Source organism: Labrus mixtus, chromosome 18 (assembly GCF_963584025.1).
Source record: "Labrus mixtus chromosome 18, fLabMix1.1, whole genome shotgun sequence".
Lineage (NCBI taxonomy): Eukaryota > Metazoa > Chordata > Actinopteri > Labriformes > Labridae > Labrus > Labrus mixtus.
Genome location: NC_083629.1, coordinates 21690999 through 21712813, shown reverse-complemented (window position 1 = coordinate 21712813; position 21815 = coordinate 21690999). Strand labels below are relative to the sequence as shown.

General features: G+C 40.6%; 1 protein-coding gene across 1 annotated transcript in view; it reads left to right on the top strand.

Annotated features, from left to right (window-relative positions):
* The window catches only part of fancm (FA complementation group M), a 53665-nt gene that overhangs the window by 21293 nt on the left and 10557 nt on the right, over nt 1-21815 (top strand). The window contains exons 5-13 of the mRNA XM_061063575.1: nt 4400-4531; nt 4834-4957; nt 5167-5259; nt 5422-5529; nt 5957-6135; nt 7350-7556; nt 7691-7931; nt 8060-8208; nt 9400-9564. Coding sequence (XP_060919558.1) covers nt 4400-4531; nt 4834-4957; nt 5167-5259; nt 5422-5529; nt 5957-6135; nt 7350-7556; nt 7691-7931; nt 8060-8208; nt 9400-9564 — 1398 coding nt within the window. The remainder of the gene's footprint in view (nt 1-4399; nt 4532-4833; nt 4958-5166; nt 5260-5421; nt 5530-5956; nt 6136-7349; nt 7557-7690; nt 7932-8059; nt 8209-9399; nt 9565-21815) is intronic.

Below are 21815 nucleotides of genomic sequence, written 5' to 3'. Positions count from 1 at the left end.
GTCCTTTTGTCTCAGCGCCGCCTGCTGCTCTCTGACACGCACGCACGCCTCCACAGCCACAAACACACGCACATTATTAGGTTTAGTGAACACACTGCAGAAGGTTAAGGAGATGCAAAGACTTTGATTTGTTCAACCTTTATCTAAAAATTCAAAACTTGTCTTGTTGCTTATTAATACATTGACAAAACTTTGAAACATTAAATACTAAACTATTGAAACTGTAATTATTAAGTCAGGCAACATAATATCTGATAATAACTCAGGTAACACAGGAACCCAGGCAACTTAGGTTGTGTACTCCATCCATACCAACCTTATCCAAAAAGGCTCCTATTTCTCTCTTCTATTACCTATGGGGAAAAGATGGTGGCAGCCGAAAGGTCAAACTCAAGGCTTCAAAACATGAACCCAAACCTGTCGCTCTCGCTTTTAAACAGTCTCTACTCTACCAGTTAGACCGGAAAAATAAAAGGCTATTAGATGAAAGATTAAAGACAAATGCATTGATGTTACTGTATGCGATTAGTAGAATGAAATGCTAACCATGTTGGATTGAATTTTGTTTTTAGCCCAATTCAGACTTCCTGTTCAAGGTGCACTATAGAGTATATTTACGCCCCTGTGACGACTTGAATCCCATAGCCTGTGACTGTTCCTCACAGACTGTGACACCATTATTGTGCTGTTGTAAAATCAAATCTAATGTACTGAAAATGGGGTAATAACGGCAGAGCTTGTTTGCGGAGTCACACTCTGAAAAGAGCTATTGACTGTTGTGTTTTGTAATAACTGAAATTTGATTGGTGGTGTGAGATGGAAAACCGGGAGTGGTGAGCAGATTAGTATGAAAAAAATGTCATTCCATTAAACATTTGTTGCCTGACCTTTATGGTTTACAAGTTAGAACCACACCTCAAAACATTTGATAGGTTTTATTATTGTAATTATTTCAAACTTCCTTCTCAGACTTAACAACTACCACTAATCAGCTTCTCCAAAGAAGGATTAATAACAGCGAGTTTGAAAACCTGCACAATGTTTTTAAGTAACGGTTAGTGTTGTAATCAAACTAAGGAGAAGGACATCTCTCATTTCACATAAACCCATTCAATGGACATGTTAGGTCACAATACAAGCACACATAATATCTGGCCCTTGCTGGCTGGTTGGTAACATCTGTCGCTGATGGTCAACGATAAGGCTGATGGAGGCCATTAGCTGAGTCACCTTTGGATTCATTGAACTCTCGTTTCCCTCCACTTTCTGATCCTCTTATGTAACCTAGGTGGATTCCCATAACAATCAATCAATCTCTATTTGTATAGCGCCAATTCACAACAAATGTTATCGCAAGACACTTTTAAAAAGAGCAGGTAAAAGACCATTCTCTTTGTTTTGTTATCTACAGAGACACAACTTTAATCCATCGCGAGCACTGCTCTAAGCAACATTTAGGAAAGTTACAGACTCATGATGAACAGACAGGTGGGATAGCAGAAAGAAGGAGAAGGATGGAGACCAACAGAGCAACAACATGTAATATTTATAATGATAAGGATATAATATTTATGATAATAGATGTAAAAGGCTAATATTAGCTGTTGTAGCTGTTGGAGTCGCCAGGGGTGGGGGTCCATAGCAGCAGACCATCCCCACCAGCAATCCAGAAGATCTCAGGAAGATATGCTGGTCCATACCTGAGCCGGACTTTAACAATAAGCTTTAACCAAAAAGGAAAGTGACTGGTGGATGATTGTAAAGTAGAGCGGTCTGATAGCTGAAGATTCTACCTCCCATAGTGCGTTTAGTGACTGAAGGTACCACGAGCAGGCCTGCATTCTGGGAGCGTAATATGTCACCATTAGCTCTAAGATGGTGCCTTGGCCGTGAAGAGCTTTGTAAGTGAGAAGAAGGACTTTAAATGTATATTGTAGATTAACATTTTGGAACCAGCTGAAGAGTCTTTAGAGATTTACTAGGGCAGCCTGATTAAAGAGAATTACAATAATCCAACCTGGTGTTGACAAATGCATGAACTAGTTTTTCTGCATGGACGTGCAAATCAGGATGTGGCTGATTTTAGATATCAATCAATCAATCAACTTTTATTTGTATAGCTTCAACTCATAACAAGTATTATCTCGAGACACTTTACAAGAAGCAGATAAAAGACCTTACTCTTTGTCTGTTAACATTACAAAAGAGCAGGTAAAAAGACCTTACTCACTGTTATGTTACAAAGATCCGGCCTATCCATCATGAGAACTTTAGCAAAGCAGCAAAACAAAAAGTTCTGGCAGGCCGTCAACCAACGATCTATATGTCACCAAGGTGAAAATAGGCTGTCCTTGAAATTAGTTTTATGTGGGAGTTGAAGGACATATCTGCACTACTGAAAATTGAATTTAAATTTTTTGGCAGATCGGGCTTGGAATCTTCCTGGTGACTTTTCCTGTTGGGCGGGAGGTTGGGGGGGTCTCAGAAGGCCAGATTTGGTTTGAAAAGTACCACATGGATTCATGGAAGTGGGCGACAAAGCAACAGAGTCTGACGCTACAATGACATTTATATTTATTTTTTATTTTACAGGGACATTGCATATTAATAAACATTTTGGTAAATATGCCAGAGTTAGCCAAAAGGCTAAGTTTCATCTGTTGTCCCTGGCCAGATTTGATAAAATACAAATGCTGTGTAGTTTGATCATGTTGGATTTTAGAGCGAAGAAGAACATACTGGCAGGACGATAAAACACAATGAAGCAGTTCCATTAGTCAAAATAGCTGATCAGTGGTGGTCTTGATTTTAAATCCGAAGAGACCGAGTAAAAATGCTCTCGATTCCGAGATGAGACCGAGACCTTCAAAAAGTAGTCCCAAGACCGGAGAGCGAGACCGATTTCGAGTTCTGCAACACTGCATTGGAGCTCTTGATTTTGCACAATAAGAGATGCATTGCAGGAATTTGAGTAACAACTTAAAGTGGAATAATCCTGTTTTCTTCTCCGTATTCTTTAAGGCTTGCTGTAGCAAAAAAATTGGTTAACACAATCACTTTATCCCCGTTTAAAATAAAATAAAATCCAACATGACCATATTTGTAATGATGGCTTGGCATTCTCTCTGTTTTTTAGGGTTTTTAAAGGATGTTTTTTGTTTTTTACCAGGCTCTAGTTGGCCCCGTCATTTTCTCAATACATCTTCTTCAGCAATCACCCGTTAAGTCTCTTGTTATCCCGTTTGAGCCATATCATGTGATGAAGCACAATCCTCTCCAGATGGGCTGGCCCCTCGCCGCCGCTCTGATGAAGAAAGATCGGTGCTTAGGTGATACGGCTGTTGATGTTTTCTGAAAGGTCGGGGGGAATTAAGGGTTGTGATTTAACCCTTCTCCTTTTTTGTCTTTGCTCGCCGTGTAAAGCACACTCAGATGTTACCTCAGAGAAGAAGCAGGCTGAGGTTTAGCAGACTGGCCAGCTCAGTTTATAAAGGAAGAGAAAAACTTGAATTTATTGAACATAGGTATATTGTGAATTTTTATAATATAAAAGTATGACTGCGAGAAATAGGAGATTTGTAATAATTGTTGTCGACATCATTTGGCCGACTTATTTATTTATTTATTTAGCCTTTATTTAACCAGGTAAATAACCCATTGAGATCAGGATCTCTTTCACAAGGGTGACCTGGCCAAGAGGGCAGCAAATAAAAAAATAAAATATTTTGGGGATGTTGAAAATTTCAAAAAAGATGAAGTACTTTGAGTTTTCTGTTGTATCTTTCATCACAAGAAGTACAATGATTAACACAAGATTTACAAAAATAGACTTGGCACATCATATCATACTACAATTAAAACCTGTTTCCGCCTCACAAAACTGTTTACAGATGAAACAAACAGCTCACTTCCTTAAAATCTCTTACAAAATGTAATCTAATCTATAAATGTTTTTAACCAATCGGTTGCAAAAGATGACCCACTTCTTTTCCTCAGTGCAGCCCCTTTATCCTGTTCATGTTTTCAGAGCAGCACTTTCACACAGCTGAAATTGCAGTGGTAATGACTCGGCCGGCCGTGAGGGTGAATAGATTTTTTTTATTTTTAAATTGTTTTGTTTGAAAAACGTCTTCCATCTCCCGTCCCCCATTATTGTACGGAAATTAGGACAGGAGAAAGAAAGAATCCAGAATCCAAAACAGATTTCAGGGTCATTATGTGTCCCTCGTTGAAGTTAGACTTCTATTCAGTCTGGGAAATTGTGTGTGTGTGTGTGTCTGAGGATGCACTGCCCAGTGTTATGTGAGCAGTCAGTCAGTCTGATGCATTACTCCTTAACAGAGGAAATGGAGTATTATCAATGACCTATCATGTGTTTGTCTGTTATGTGTCCTGCCAGGTTCTGGAGAAATTCACGTCTCGTCTGGTCCAGAACCGGGTGATGGCACAGAGAGACCTGCGGACTCTCTGCAAATACCAGATCATCCTCGCCAGGGATCAGTTCCGCAGTAACCCACCGCCACAAATCAAGGCACTGACCTGCTCGTTCATTCCCAATCGTGCAAATGTGTGATCGTTTATCATAAAACAAACATGATGTTAAACATCTTAGTGGTGCGCCTTCTTCAGATCTATAAAGCCCGGTACATATTCATAGTAAAATAAGCTAAATACATCGTGTACACTAACTAGAACCTGCATTGTTATGCCTTTTTGTATTTCAAGTATAAGCAGGGTAAAATATGTTTTTAGAACAGTATCATCCATTTATGCAAAACCTTTGTAATTCAAACTTTTTCGCCCTGGGCTCACATGCTCTCTCTCTCTGCACAGGGTCCGCAGCTCGAGGGTGATTTTGCCCTTTGCATCAGCCTGTACCACGGCTACGAGCTGCTGATGCAGATGGGTCTCCGATCGCTTTTCTTTTACTTCCAGGGAATCATGGACGGATCCAGAGGTCAGCCGTCTTACCTTTCACATGCTCTCACATTATTCAGCTGCACTTTAATATCCACAAAACTAAAGCTTTGAATGAACGAGAAGCGTCCTCACAAAAGCACCTTTTACTTATTACCCTTTCGTTACCTCAGACTGTCCATCAGTGCTGAACTTAATCTGTGTTAAAGCATTTCATGTGAACACTTGTCATGTTTCGTTTGGTTTCAGAGAAGTCCAGGGCCAGAAATGAGCTGCAGAAGACTCCCACCTTCATGGACCTGTACCATGAGATGGAAACCATGTTTGTGAAGCCATCTGCTGGTACCTAAGCCCTCATTCACACCACATTAGTCCCATTTCTCAGCCTTTTCTTATGTAGCAGGATTATGAATTTAAAAATTGGTCTCAACATGCTATCACCTCTCCTCAAATTTGGGACTCCTGAATGCCTTATGTAATATGCTCTTCCATGCGCATTTCCAGGTCCGAATGAGTTGCCGTTTATTTACAGTCACCCCAAGCTGGAGAAACTGGAGGGGGTGGTGTTGCAGCACTTCAAACTGTGGGCTGAGAGCTCAGCTGACAGTAATGGTGATTTACTTCTTTTAGCGAAGCTCTGACTCATGCATGCAGTGGTTATTCGGAGTTAAACCTCAGATCTAACATCCTCACTACAGTAAATAAAAAACAACTAGCAGTGTTGAAGCAGCTTAACATGGTCGCCATACCTTTAGTTTTAATTGTGTGATGTTTAAAGCTTCTTTACATGTTTTAGGTAATTCATAAATTCTGAATCTATGCCATAACTCGACAGACTTCACAGTGAATTCCAGGATATTTTTCTCTCCTGAGGTTATTTTTACTGTCAGCATGTTATATTTTGATCGGATTACAGAACAAAACATTCCACTTCATGAGTCCAACGGCCATGCTATCTGTTTGAGAACCGTAAGAAAGCGGCTGCTCGTGGTTATTTAAGGACTCCTCTGTTTTCTCCTCTTGTCTCATTCATGGCAAGGTTCAGGTCCTCAGGAAGTAAGCACGCGTGTAATGATCTTTTCATCGTTCCGTGAGAGCGTACAGGAGATCGCAGACATGTTGAACCAACACGCTCCGCTGATACGGGTCATGACCTTTATGGGCCAAGCCTCAGCGGGGAAGGGAGTCAAAGGCTTCACCCAAAAGGAGCAACTGGAGGTAAGAGACTTTATGCCTTTTGATATTTGTGTATTGGGTGCAGATTAACAGTTTTTATAGAGAAGTATATCAATTTAAAAACTCATTATTTGAACAGTTTATTAAAAGCCATCAACAGGTGAAATGTTTAAAAGTGTCAATAACTATATATTTAAATATAAAAAGGTTCAAGCCAAAATTCTAGGCTGCTTCAGTGAATCACAAAAAAGGATCAATATAACTTAATAAAGTCGGCCTTAAAGGTCACATATTATGCAAAATACTCTTCATATATGTCTTTGGTCTGTCTACAAAGAGTCAATCCTCTCTGTCTTTATCCTGCACCACTTTTCAGAAAATGTGTGCTCAAACAGGCTGTTTGGGGATTTTCCCTTCATGACATCACAAAGGGCAGTAACCCCTCCCCCAGGTGGGTGACACCCCCACAGCTAGGTGTTTGTTCTGCCCTCTGAGTCTGCCTTCTTACAGTAAATAATAGGGCATGGAGCAAGAAAGCCCGAGACAGCCAAGCCCTTCCAGAGAGGGGGCGTGGTCAGACACAGTTCATTTACATATTTAAAGGTACAGACACAGAAACAGCCTGTTCTGAGCAGGGCTGAAATAGAGGAGTTTATAGACATGATCAAATACAGGATCAGAGTGGATTTAGAACAAGATACTTCACAGACATGTTTCAGAGAACTCTGAGACTTATTTAAACTGGTTGAAAAGGAGGAGAATGTGTGACCTATAAACCTAAGAAAACCTATACAGCATGCATTGATTGTATTATTAAAATCCCACAAACATTACATTTCTCTACCAAAACTCCATAGTGCACCTTTAAATGTATTTAACATTAATTACTGCTGTGAGTTCTGATTTCTATAGAAGTGTTTTTTAAATACCTTGGCTTGTTCACCCCTAAAAAATGACTCTTCAGACACTCTGTGCATTATCTTCTGAACAACAAAATGCAGGATTTGCACCTAAATGTGAATGTGCGTTACATCATGTTATACATCAACTGCTATATATAGACCATATGACTCCTATGTTACATAATGAGCATCTCCTGTAGTACATGCACTCATCGACCTGGATGAGTGAGACATATGTATTTACAGTGTACACTACGTTTACTGTACTGATGGGCAGACACATGAAGTTTAGCATTACATCTGATTGTGTTTTTTTTTTAAATTATTCATAGTGTTGTTTCTGCTGCGTTAAAGGTGGTGAACAGGTTTCGCACGGGAGGCTTCAACACCCTGGTGTCCACCTGCATCGGGGAGGAGGGGCTTGATATCGGAGAGGTGGATCTCATCGTTTGCTTCGATGCACAGAAGAGCCCCATCCGCATGGTGCAGCGGATGGGCCGTACTGGTCGTAAGCGAAAGGGGCGCATTGTTGTCATCTTAGCTGAGGGACGTGAGGAGAGGGTGAGTGTCATCAGCACAGGCAAGACCGACTAGGACCCCCTGAATTAAAAAGAGAAGATTCCTCTTCTCAAGATCAGAGCTTATTAAACCAACACAAACGCCATCAAAAATGTTTCACCTTTGTTTATCAACAGACATACAACCAGAGCCAGAGCAACAAGAACAGTGTGTACAAGTCCATTATTGGAAACAAAAATGGCTTCCACATGTACCCAAACAGTCCCCGCATGCTGCCTGATGGAGTGAACCCCACCCTGCATAAGATGCATATTACCTGCGGGCAGTTTGACCATCAGGAGAGCGGCAGGCGGTCCATCGGCCGTCGAAAGTCGCGCTCTGAAGGACGGGCCTCGCTCATCCACCCTCAAAACCTGAGTGAGTCATGAGGCCAGATTCGATTTTTTGGTCATTCAAATATGAGCTGTAGATCGAATGTTCTCCCCCTGACAGAAAGTGAACATGTGTTTCTGAGTTTGTGTGTTTTTTGTTGTTTTTTGCGGTAGTGCGGCAGGGCAGTGCAACTTCAGACGGGTTTCTCAGCAGTACTGAATATTCTCTGTGGGCGTCCACCATGAGGCTGGAAGACGATGAAGCTCATCCAACCCTGAAACCGTCGCGCTTCATGTCCCTACCCGGTGATCCACCACCTCAGGTTTCTGTCTTTCTTCTGTCTTTAGTTTGTGTCTCTTCTTTTTTTTAGAGCACGTCTGACAAGTCCCCGAGAAAATAAGATGGTTTGAACAAAGATTCAGCTTTTGTGAGGCCAATTTGAGACTAGAACAACCATACATGTCATAAAAAGCTACATTCTGTGTTTGTTACCCCTTCATAGAGAAGTACAAAAATAGAAAAAATAAATGGGGATCTGCAGGGACATGAGTTGGGAACTGGAAAGTTTTCCAAAAGAAACCCAAATGACATTGAAATAAATGATTCAGGTCCAGGCACTCAGGATGGTTTGACAAGTATGAAACACTTTTAATTCATAAGGCTAGAAACTTTTAAAATATCACCAACATGTATTGTCTTGCACCTTATTCAGGTTGTAGTGTCACTGCATGTTTTGGCTTTTTAGTTTTAAGATTAAGATTAACGTTTTTGTCCCAGTGGGAAATTTGTCTTGGACTTCACAGAGCTCTGATGCAGTAAACAAAATAACAAAAAAAAAGTCATTCGTGGGTAAAACATGTCAGTTAAATAATCGTTAATTTCCATACAAGTGAATTACTAAAAACCATGAATATGTAATAGTTAAGAAAATTGATAAACAGTGCAGGTACATCTACACGTCTTAACACACACACTCACACCACCATGTTTTCTTCCACCTTTAAAAAAAAAAAAAAAAAAAAAAAGTATTCCCTTCAATGAGCACCTGTGGTTTGAAGGATACCAGAAGCTCTCCTGTCGTCTCAGGGCGGCTGTGGCTCAGGTGGTAGAGTCCATCCCCAGCTCCTTCAGCAACATGACCGATGTGTCCTTGGGCAAGACACTTAACCCCAAGTTGCTCCTGCTGCTTCAGCTGCGGCGTGTGAATGTGTATAAATTAGATAATACTGATGGACACTTATATAGCAGCCTCTACCATCAGTGTGTGAATGTGTAGGTGTGACCTGCGGTGTAAAAGGGCTTTGAGTAGACAGAAGACTAGAAAAGTGCTTTACAAGCTCAAGTCCGTTTATCAAGTCCAATGCGTCTCTCTATAGATTACAAAATTGTTTTGGAGTCTTTCATGTGTATGAAATATAGGACTGTTAAGAAACGTTGTGTTCATGGACCCTCCTTTGATACGTCTCCTGTTTTCTTTACTGACACTTTGTTTTGTTTTTTCATGCAACCTCAGGAGGACGTTTTCAAAAGTGGACCCCCGTCCAGGGAGCTGTCTTTGTGGGAATGGAGACACTGGCAGCACAAAGTTCTTCCCACCCACGCTGTTGACCATTCTCTCCGCTGCCGCCACTTTACTGAGGTGATGCAGCTCATCGACGGCATGAGAGAGGAAAACGAGGTGAGAACAGAGGCATGCTCAAACTGATGGTATGATAAGAACTGTTTTTGGATTGATCCAGGGAGTATCCAGAGGAGGAGGTTATTAAGCTCTTCCATTTTTGGCAGAACGGAAAACACTACTTAACTGCGTCAGAGGCTCTTTTAAATTTAAACCCGATGACAATGGGACCACTAGTTCAAAGTATGCACCAATTAATCAGTTTTATTGTGGTAGGTCTTACAAAAGTGCCTCGGGCATCTTCTGTAATCTTTTTTTTTTTTTTGCTTCGTTTCTGGGAAAGAAAGACAGTAGTGTGTTCATGTGATGGAAAAGCAAACTGTATAAACTCACCAGGCTGAATGGAGTCAGCTGAGATGCTCCTGAACATATGACTGTGATTTGGGTTGAGTTAGAAAATTCTGCCCCGAAGGCAAAAATTCTTGGCATTATAAACAGGCCGCTCGGTGTAATTCTGTTATTTTATTTTATTATATCTCTTCTCCAAAAAGGATGTTTCAGGGCTGCTTCTGATTTTTTGTCTTCTTCCTCCTTAAATTAGACGTGACAAGAAAAAAAAAACTGAAAAATGATTAAGATGTTCTGTGTGCCGGGATCGTTTCATAGACAGGTGAGGGTCGCAGTTTGACCTTGAGCACGGTTACCTAACAGCCGCTCGCTCCGCGGTCGTAGCAGCAGCTAGCTGACACGAATCTTCTTTGTCATGTGTAGCTCCACAAGAACGGTTATATCAGCGAGGTCATCGGCTCTACTACCGCTAATCACAACAACGCTTGTTGTCGTGCTGCAGGAAACTGTGTCTCACAAAACCACACTGTACTATCACACTGCGGTTAAAAGAGCAACACAAGACACTTGATTGAGCCAGAGCCGCTCATTTACACTCTCAATATCCTCCTCTTGAGCTTGTTTACATCAACCAATACCTTCCCATCACACACATCTTATCACCTCCAAACATCCCTCCTAAGAATGTTTCAGCTCTCCTCCCAACATCTGCTCTGTCACAAGATTGAGCCATTTGTAAGAACCCTGCGTTCATTCAAATCCATGAAATTGGGTCAGAGATTATGGTAAACTCACTATTGGCTGATCTAGCAATTTGGGTCTTATTACCTTTTGTTTTTTTGTGTTTGCCCCCCCCCCCCCCCCCCTTCTGCATTGTGGGTCCATATTTGTACAGGGGCGAGTAAAGCCCACCTGTAAAAACAAAAGTGGATTAGATGGGCGAGATGGCGGCTGATGCCTCAGTGGATGAAATCAGGTCAAATCAAACAAAAGACCATTTCATGTAATCATGTAAAAATGATGAAAAGCAGCTTGCTAAAACATGTTTTTTAGCCTCCTGGAGTAGAGATCAGCAATATGTAGAACATAATTAACACAAATCTGAGCCTGCAGTGCGATGGGCCTGCCTGTTCTACGTCTGAAAGATACTGTGTGTGTGTGTGTGTGTGTGTGTGTTGTCCTCTCTGTTCAGTGGGTGAGTCTCAATGCTTTGACTTGGCCGTTTGGTGAAGGTGTGTCATAAATCATACGACTGTTCCTGCCAGTTTCTCTTCAGGGCATTCAATTTAAGTCTTCGGCATGCAAAGCTGCGTGTGAAATGTATTTAATAAACAGAAAAGTAACACCCAGTCCTGACAGCACTCGACGTGAGTGAGCGTCGACCTGATCATATTGTTTTCTATTGGAGCGTCCTCACTGCCCGCGAGCACGGACACTCGCTTTTCTCACTCAACAGAGCTTGTTAGCTTGTTGTACAAAGTGGAGATAACGATGTTTTATTATCCACATCCGTGATTGAAATATTGATCTCTGACTTGTTTTCAACAACACTGGAGAAGAACGTTTTATTCTGCTTACTGAGAGAGCCGTTTATTGACGATCGTCTGAGTGTTGTGATTTGAGTTAACAGCTCCGTAATACAAAGTACTACTGTTCCGTTTGTACTGCTGCACTACTTCAATACAACAGCACTACATGTCGTATTGTTTGCAAGGGGAAACTGAAATTCACAGAGAAAGGAGTTATATATTTCATATGTTTAACGGATGCAGTGTGGACAGCCAGCATGTGATCATGTGATACACAACATATAACGCTGTTACTATTAAGATTCATCCATTCATAATATTTCTGAAGTAAAATAAATCAATCTTCTAATAAAACTTAGATAATCATGCAGCTTGCACCCTCAATCTTCTGATTTTAAAGTCAGTCTGCGTGTGGGTTGTTGATTGTTGTTATTGTTTTATTATTATTATATAGTAAGTATGGTATCTTATGATATTGTCTTCTACGGTATTGTGCCGTATTGTATCATATCATATAGTATGGTATTGTATCAAATGGTAAAAGAAAAATCAAAAACCACTTGCACATCCCTCAGTGGATGCTGGATCCAAAAAACACAAATATGTAAAGAAAAGCAAAAATAAGACCCGCACACCGAGAAGGTCCCCGTTTGAAGGATTTCTTGATAAGTGACTTTTCAAGCCCACATGCTCTTCCTCAGACTTCAAACTGTATCAAACGGCATCGTGTTGTATTATATTATATTGTACGGTAGTGTACCGTTTTGTATTGTATCATATGGTAGAGGTGGTGGGAACATTTTTTTTATACAGCATAGTATCACGATATTTAGTGTGGTGATGTTATAAAGATTCATGGCTGCCAAGTATCCATATTTTTATTTTATTAAAAGCAAATATGCTTTTTACATTTGTAATTGCTGAAGGGGTTCCATGATTAATTTTGAACAAGTTGCCCTTTTAAGAGTGACTATGTTTACATGCACACCATTTTCCTATTAAGGTCCATATTCTGGTTAAGGCAATATTCCGAAAAAGGTGTTTACATGCTCTGCAGAGTGCTGAACTACTGGAATATTCCCGTTAATCAGCTTATTCCTAATAAACCGTAGTAGTAGTAGTAGTAGCGTCATGACAAGACGTCATCTAGGGGCGTCCTTTTTGCACGAACTGTATTGGCATTTCCACCTAATAGTCCAAGATGCTTACTTTTGCGCTACACTGTGTAATATTCTTATCACTTCTCCATCAAAGTGTGACTGGAACACTCGTTCTCGTTCACCTCCTCAACCGTGGCCGACGCGTTGGAATAAGGTGTTTACATGACTCCTACACAATCAGAATAGTCATTATTCCGATTAATACAGGAATATGGTGTGCATGTAAACGTAGTCAGTGACTTCAGCTGTGCAGTCGTCTGTACATGTTTGAGTTCAGTTTAGTTCCATGAGACTGAAATACCAAGACAGTCAGGACTGTGAGGTGCATGCAGCCTTTCCACAGGGTTTTACTCTGATCACAGTTTTGATCTGACTGCTGACTTGACTCCCATTGGGTAGAAATAGAAAGTGAGATGAACAGACTGAGAATTGTTGTGGATTTTTCTGTTGGTAATAAAAGATCTCAAGTCTTTTGACTTTGTGTATTTTATTGCATATAGTAAAGTTATTTTGCAAAAGGGGTAATCAGCTGCAAAAGTAACATCAGTCACAAGTGCATCAAAGATTCCCGGGGCAGTCCCGGTTGCAGAGCATATTTATACTTTCACAGGGTGTAGGTATTTTGCATATACATGAGTGATACATCGTCATTGGTTTCAGCTTGCCTGTTGATTTATCTAACACCAACAGAAAGTCCTTTGTTCAGAGGGCACTGATTTAGGGTCATGCTGTACCCAGATCCTGAGGAGTGTTCCTGTTGGAGATACAGACCAAGGCCATACAGAGAAACACTTTCTAATTGCTAAATGACGCATGTACATCCTAATCTTTTAAGGTCAAACGAAGACAACAGACAGATAGTATTTTTCCTCTACAGAATGTTTTCATTTGACAAAACTAGTTCTTGATTTAGTGTAGGGGACATCATATGCAGTTGAAAAATTGAAATCACAATATATTGTATCCCAATTCTCAGCATATCGCAAAATGTTTAAAATTGCAATAATATCGTAATCGTGGGGCCTCCAGTGATTCCCACCCCGACCGATCACATGGCATTGTACTGAACTGTATCGTATCTCATCCTGTTGTATTAACGATTTATTACTTGATTAACGTTTGATCATAGGTCTTTCAGGAATGTGTCTGAAAAAGCAGAAATGAAGGACAGGCGTCACACACACAAACCGCTGGTGTTAAATGTCCAATCCCAGCATGAGTACAGTACGAGTGTGAACACGCTCACGAGCCCTCAGTGTGATGAGTGCGTGACCACGGTGAAATGCGCAGTACTCGTGTCATCTGTCCTGTGACTGTCATCTCATCGCTCACAACACTTTGGCCTCGAGCTGCACGTCCTTTAAATCAGTTACTGTAATCAGGGTTAATGGAGAGAAAATGTTTAATCCAGATCTGCATCGGACGGTTAGCCATAAGTAATCATCGGATCATACTTGTCAAAGTCATTCTAGTGAGTGCTTGCAAAAAGAGAGAGAGAGAAAAAATAAAAGCATCCATAAATCTTCCAAAACATGAAACTGACACATGTTGTCTGTGTGTGTGAGGTGGAGACGAACACATGTAAGAGAAAAAATGTCCTCACACACATGTTCCCATTAACACATGGGCAGCCTCTCCCTCTGCTCCTGTATATCCTGCACTTATCCTCTCGCTCTCTCTTTGGGAGGAATGACATTAGCCTCGGCTTACTTCCCTGTCCTCAATTTGCAGAGACCTTCTGACCCTGTGCTCCAGAAAAATAAGACAGGAGAGTAAATGGGGGTGGGGGGGGGGGGGAGATGAAGCAGAAATGAATGAAAATCCAAACTTTATACTTTATTTTCCTTCCTACATCTAACCCGGCCGATGTTTATACTCCCCTTCCCCGAAATGCCCCCTTTGCACTCTTTGAGCCATTAATCTCATTTGAGACAAACCTTTTGTCTGGGGTGAGTCGAAAACCACGCTGTGTTTGTCTTTGTCCTGCCTTGTTCTCTTTATGTCGAGGAGACACAGAGCGAGAGCGAGTGAGCAGGCGGGTGGGCAGACGGAGGCCTCCCCTCCTGTGATTATGTAACGTTTCTCTGAAGTGTTACATAAAACCAGGAAGCTGAAAATAGGTCATGCCTGCACGACCTACATGTACATCAGAATGCACTAAAGCCAGGAGAGCGGGAGATCTCAAAAACAGATGCAACAAAAATGATAAAAGACAAAAGAAGAATTTTTTTTTAGAAGTCTTGGTGGAGATTCCAGAAAATGAAAATCCATAAATCTGATCATCAGCATGTATTAAAGATATGCTTTACTTCTTTGAGTAATGCCACTATTTCTTAAACGAAGAAAGAAGCTTTAGCACATTTATTTCAGGAAGACATCCTCATTGTAAAGCACCTCTGTAACCTTTCAGAATAAGAGTTTCTGTACGCCTCATCTTTGATCTTATAAGGACATGTTCAGGCCTGACATAGTTGCAGATCAGCATCTGAAAGGTATCTGTTCATCTCACATATGTTCACATGAACACATTCTTGCTCATCCTGTGCAGATAAGAAGTTGCAATTTGCACGCAAATCCATGTTGTTGTCTGCAGCCTGGTAGCTCCAGCGGGCCCGTGTTGTCTCGCAGCTTCATAATGATTCATTACACTTTTTGCCGTCGAGCATTATTTGAACTTGGGGAGTTGTCGCTGTCAGTCAGTCGATAACCGTCTGCCAATTAGAAAACAAAAGGAACCTCGAGGAATTTTGCTCCCGAGTTGTTGCAATGTTTGGAAACAGAGTCTACGCGGACTGATTGATTGGGATAAAAGCCGTCTTTGTGTTTGTTTATGAGCCTCCGACTTGTGTGATCGCTTTGGTGAAATGAGATGATCAACAGAGAAGGACTTTCCACGTTGCTGCGCCCTTCATCGCTCGCTCTGAACCAATAGGAACCCTCTCCCCCCCCACACACACACACGTCAGCGTTCTCCGTCTCTCTTCATGTGCACGTCACCGAGTTTATTTCGGTCCATCAGCGTCTCTCGCTCAAGACCTTAATCGGATCATTAATTAATTGTGAGCAAGGGGTTGAGGTTAATCCTTCGGGAATCGAGTTCAGTTCATTATTTTATACAAAGAAAAGTAGAGGAATGCTGTCCAAACTCATCAGAATCAAAATATTACAATTTCTTTATTTATTTTTTAGGGAAGAGCATGGATAAAGCATTCCCTCAGTGAGCAGTGCGATCCTCGAATACCTTAAGTCCCTTGTTCCAATTTCATCAGGAGCTTTTTTTGGTTTTTTTTAGGACACGGGCAGCCGTGGTCAATGTGCAAAATTAACAGCCATGAGGAAAGCGGTGTCTGGAGAATACAGGAGTTTTATGGATCTGTATAAAATGGATTATCCTAAAAAACAAAACAAAACAAAAAACAGCACTTTATTTCTGTCAGATCTGGGGTCAGGATATTTCACAATGCAAAGTGTTCGTGTGTGCATGCATGAGTGAGAGCGTTTAAGGTCAGTGAGATCTGACTCCATGGGAACACCTGCTGTCCTTCACTTCTTCCTGACATCATTAAAGGAACTTCTGTTTGGCAGAAACAGTTACAATAAAAAAAAAATCAATCTCACACAAACGTCTTCTGAGAGCACGCTGCGTGTTTGTGTCGGTGCAGTTCTGGGAATATCGGCTTGATCAACAGGAAAAGGTTCTCAAGTGTGGAAGCTGGTCCAGCAGATTAATGGCCACATATTTCAGTCGCTAATTAAGACCCCATTCTCCTCCAAATTCAGAATCGGACTTGTCACACGAGGGGGAAAACAGAACAGCTGTGACTGAAAACATTGAGAAAGCATTAACGTGTTAGTGCAGAGAGAAAAACATGCACAACATCAGGACCCTCACACTGACGCAGCTGAAGATGATGATGACATCGTTTTACGCTTTAGATCATTTTCACTGTATTGGCCGAGACAGTCAGCAGCAAAAAAACAACAACATTTTATTCAATTTTTTATTTCTTCTGCACATTTCAAGAAAAAAATAACACACAACGTTTATAGAAAAAGATTCACAATTCTATCCCAGTCCATGTTGGGAAAGGAGCAGGGAGAAGAATAAATGTTATTTAGCTCCGCCCCCTCACTCAAAGAGGAAAAACAAGAGATGTCTCGATGGTCCGTCCAATTACAATCACTTGGCAACCAATACCACGGCAACATAAAAACATCTGACAATTCAGAGTCCTTCACTTCCACTTCAATAAAGAGGAAAAAAAACTCTCACACAAAAAAACACAGAGTGTTAGGGCCATGTTTAAGATTTTTTTTCTCTCAAAAATTACGAGATTTCGGGCGCAGGTAAATAGTCGTTAGTGTGCGCGCCCCATGTACGGAGGCTATAGACCTTCATTCGGACAGCCCGGGTTTGAATCCGACCTTTGGCTCCTTTCCCACATGTCATTCCCCACTCTCTCTCTCTCCCTGATTTCCAGCTCTATTCACCTGTCTCTAAAATAAAGAACCAAAAAAGAACCAAAATTAAATCTTAAAAAAATTAAAAATTACAAGATTAAGGACGTACATTTTAAATTACAGTCGGAGACATAAAGTGAGACAAAGTACTATTAACAAAAACGCTCAAGTTTGCATTAAAAAGAGAAAAATGTATGAGTCTACTCTGGGAGTCAGTCATTAAAGCAGTCAAGCTAAAAACATGGACCTCCTGTAGAATCTGCTTCAAAGTGTGAAGAAGAGGATCTTCAGTTTGATTCGGTATGTAGAGTCATGGTGAGAAAAAAAAAAGGCTCAAATGATGAATGAAGGACTTATTTCAAACTTGGAAGGTTTTCAGTACACAAAACATGAACCCTTCTTTTCCTTCAACCTTCTTCTGAACATTTAAAGACAAAAAAAACCTGCCTGTAAAAACTAACTGCTACTCCAAATCGTTCATCCCCTCTGCGCTCAGATTACTGAACGCTCCTTAGGCTTTATTTGTATTATTTATATTTTAACTCCTTGTGTAATCTGATGTTTGTACGTCAACTTGTCCTCATTTATGTTTCTTTCTCATATGTACGAGCTGCTCCTCAACAAGAGAGATTCATAAAGTTGTTTCAATTTCAGTTTCAATTTCAATTAAAAAAATAGAGGAAATAAAAACAATATTAGTAAATAGTGAATATTTAGCTAAGAAATCATAAAATGTATTTTTCATTTAGATTTTCAAAATTTGACATTTCATTTAGAAATATTCTGAATGAACACAAACACACAGTCTGTGTTTGTAAAGGAGTATTTTTTTTAATTCATTATCGAGAACCACAAACATTCTGATTTCTGTTCTAATATTGTTACATGTACGTAAGAGTAAATAATAAAGGGAGAAATGGATCAGCTGATAGTAAATATTCAAGTCAACAGATTAAAAATAAATCTATATTTATGACAGGCGGAAAAAAAAACCTATGTTTTTATTAAGATTTCAAAATGTGAAATTTCATGTTTTAATGTTCTAAATTAAAATTATATTACAAAGAGGAAGCTAGCTAAATAGCTGGGGGGGGGGATTTCTCACTCCTTATCGGACGTTTAATGTCCGACCATTCCTTATCGGACGTTTAATGTCCGACCATTCAAATCATTAAAAAAAAAGATGAATAGATTAAAACAAATTAAGACGGAGACAAAGCATCATTTACAAAAACAATCAACTTTAATGTCAAAAACAAAAATTCCTAAAACATGCCTGAAATGAAAAAAAAATGGACTTAATGTTGTTTTTTAATTCTGACTTAAAATCCCAGAAAAAAAAGTCTAAATTCAGACCCCACATTTCAATTTCAGCGGCTCTCATCCCTTCAGAATCTGCTAAAGAGTAAAATGACATTAAAACAGCCCTCCCAGATTTCTAAAATGTTAATTTAACCTTTATTTAACCAGGTAATGAACCTATTGAGATCAAGATTTCTTCCAGGAGGATGAGCTGGCCAAGAGGGCAGCAGCAGCACTCATCATTATGAACTTTACATGATTAAGAAACAAACACAAACACTAAGTTAAGAGAAAACAACAATCAAAATGTGCACATTGGTCCACAGATAAAGTGCAGACGTCGTGATCACAGATTACTAATTCTAAAACACAGACACTCGCCGATGCTCTCGTGTTTTTTTTTGTCTTTTAAGATCGAGCCAGAGGCTTCGGGTGTCAGTTTAAAATCACTCTGGACAACGTTCCCTGCAGAGAGGGCAGCAAAACTAAACGCTCTTTCCCGAGAGGATCAAACATTTTACAACCATCACATGAACACAAGGCATAGTGGCTCCTGCTTCTTTGGAGGTATGAACATGAATAAGAGGGAACTCAACCAAGAAGAGCTCTATAAACCTGAGTACCTTCAAGGAGGGCCAATCAGATTCAGCGTACAGGTCACAGTGATGCGTAACCACGATGAATAAAAACACAGCGTCAGCTAATGTTAATTTAATAAAAACACGGAGACACCCTGGATAATATGTGTATTGTAGTCCGCTCAGAAATCCTAAATTGTCTCGGTGGAAGGCCGCGCCTATCCAAAGTATTCACTCTTATAAAAGAACGTTGAGTGCTGAAGTGTTAATAACACCTCTCATGTCTGATGTGACGTCAGCAGGCTGCTCCGGGTTGTGCCTCTGGGTTTGTTTGTTGCTTTGAAAAGATTTTGAAAAGGTAATCCTGGATGGGGAGTAAATGAGAGAGTAGGTTAAGTCCATTGTAAAAAGTGCTGTCACTTGTTTTTCTGGATGTCGGAGCAGACCAAGACGACACACATTTGTAAATACACTGAATACGTTGCAGTGTGTGTCGGTTCTTATTGTGACTAGGCGTCGTCTTGAGGCAAATATTTCTATTTCCCAGAAAGAGTCTCAAACATGGCGCTCACTGAACGACCCTTCCACCTCGTACCGCACTCTCTAAAAGCTGCTTTTTGAATATGCGTGAGGATGAACGTACCTATCAGTACCACAATGAGTGTGCCAAGTGGGTGTGATAGACAGGTATACGATAAAAGTAGCTGGTGACACATCCCTCTGTATGCCGGCACCGGGACTCAAAGTACAAACCGGCTGATCGAGAAGGGAAATCATTTAAGTGCGTCGAGGTCATGCCACATCATCAGAGAACGGGGACGCTCACTCCCCGCAATTAAAACGAGATTACAAAGCTGTCGGTTTGACGGCAGTTCAGCTGCATGATTTATCAAAAGTTTAATTTAAAAAACGGCGACAATTTTGCCATCCAAAGACATCCCATCCAAGCAGCTCCAGGATGACTGGCTTCATGTTTCGATCTGAGCCCAATTCTGACTGCTGGCCCGGGAAAACATCAAAAAAAACCTTCATCCCCTCTGCAATAAGCACCCTGAACAAAATCAAACCGACCCTTTTTATCAGCCGCTGTTTTAAACAGTCCCCCTTAAATGTCTGAACCTTGTGTTGTTTTTAATGTAAGTTGTGTTTATTGTTTTGAGCCTTGCCATTAGTATGTTATAAGTACATTTTAAAATGCAAAGCAGACATTAAGATGAGAGCCCGACCGATTTATCGCCCGATATTAGCTTATCCAGTGACTAGCAGTATCGGCTGGATTTATTGCAGATATGCGCCGATATTACTAGATTTATTCACCAGTCATTCATTGTATTACACTAGCTGTTCTTTTTCACCAGCAGAGGGCGCTACATGGATTACAACAAGCATTATCACTCTCCAGAGTGTCAAGCAGTGAAGCACGCCCATGTGCGGTTACTTTCCAGTTGAGTGACCATCTTGTCTACATGAAATATCTGTGTTATTAGTGTTTGATAACTGCATTTGAGGGACCAACACAATACATTTGCATATTTATATCCATCTCTACAGATCAAACATAGATCTGAGAAAGATATCAGCCGATATATCAGTATCAGATGTTTTTCTCTCCCCAATATCGATGTCGGTATCGGCCCCAAAAGTCCGTATCGGTCAGGCCCTAGTTAAGATGCTTACATCTTCAACATCATATCTGCTAAGCGTTGCCCTGTTCACACATGAAGTGCACTCCAGAAAAGCTCCTGATCTTTTAAAGGATGGGTCACGAATGGCCGAATTTTCACACTGATTCATTTGGACTTTTTTCCTGCAAACCTCCAAGTAAAACATTTCTGCATGAAGTCGAGGTGAGCCAAAGTGTGAACTTAAAATTCAGGTCAAATTCAGGACGACTTTCTGCGAGATAGTGGGAGGGGCTGATGACTCTTATATCCTGCTACCAGTGCATGACTGATGTGATGCTTCATCCTCTCTCTGTTCGGCAGTATGTTCTTCTCCACTTTGTTATACTGTCGCTTTGATGACAGTGCTTCTTTTTACCTCATGTCTTGCCTTGTGAGACAGTGTCCGTCCGTCCCCCCCGTCCAATGGGGAATATCTTCCACTTCAGGCGACATGTACGAATGGGCAACTCTGGAATATTTTGGGTCTCTCTGTCCTTGAAAAGAACAACAATTTATTAGAAATAATCACATCGTTCCGATCCCTCTGAACCTTTGTCAAGTGTGCACACTCTGTCCTGACATTTCCTAGAATTTTTCAGGAGTGCATGTGTTTGAAGGGCTCATGTTAGCTTTGACAGAGGCCTGGCTGTTTACTTAAATTATGTTTTAATCTACAATAATATTTGAGATGTTATTGCAAAGGGGTAAACAATGAGATAGATTGTTTTACAGTACAAAAGCTCATTGTCTCTGGAGGAGGAATATTTTTTTCATTCTCAAAAAAAAGCAACCTTTTCAGGGAGACTAAGAAAGAAAAGCAAGTCAGTGGAAAACAGGTCCAACAAGCTACGGTAGAAAATAAAATACTGCACACTGTGAACTGTTTCTGTGACTGCTAGAAGAGCCTCTGCTTACTTTAGTTTACATCCATGCCCATGTATCCTTGGCAGGTCTGAAATATAAGCTGGAGCTCAGTTTCAGGTTTTATAAGTGTTGTTAGAGCTACATCCTTGAACAAGAGTGTCATGGAAGGGAGACGCTTGGATAACGGCTCCTTTCTGTGCTTCTGTGAAAAGGCGTGTTCCAGCAGTTTGTCTCCGAGTATTGAGGGCTAAGTCACCGCGACAGGATGACGGAAACGGGCGCATTACGGAATTACTGTATTAGTGTAAATCAAGTTGTTGTGAAAAGCCTTTCTAACAAAAATAAAACATCAGATCCACAGCGTTGCATCAGCACAGAGTTAAAAAAAAAAAAAAAAAAGAAAAG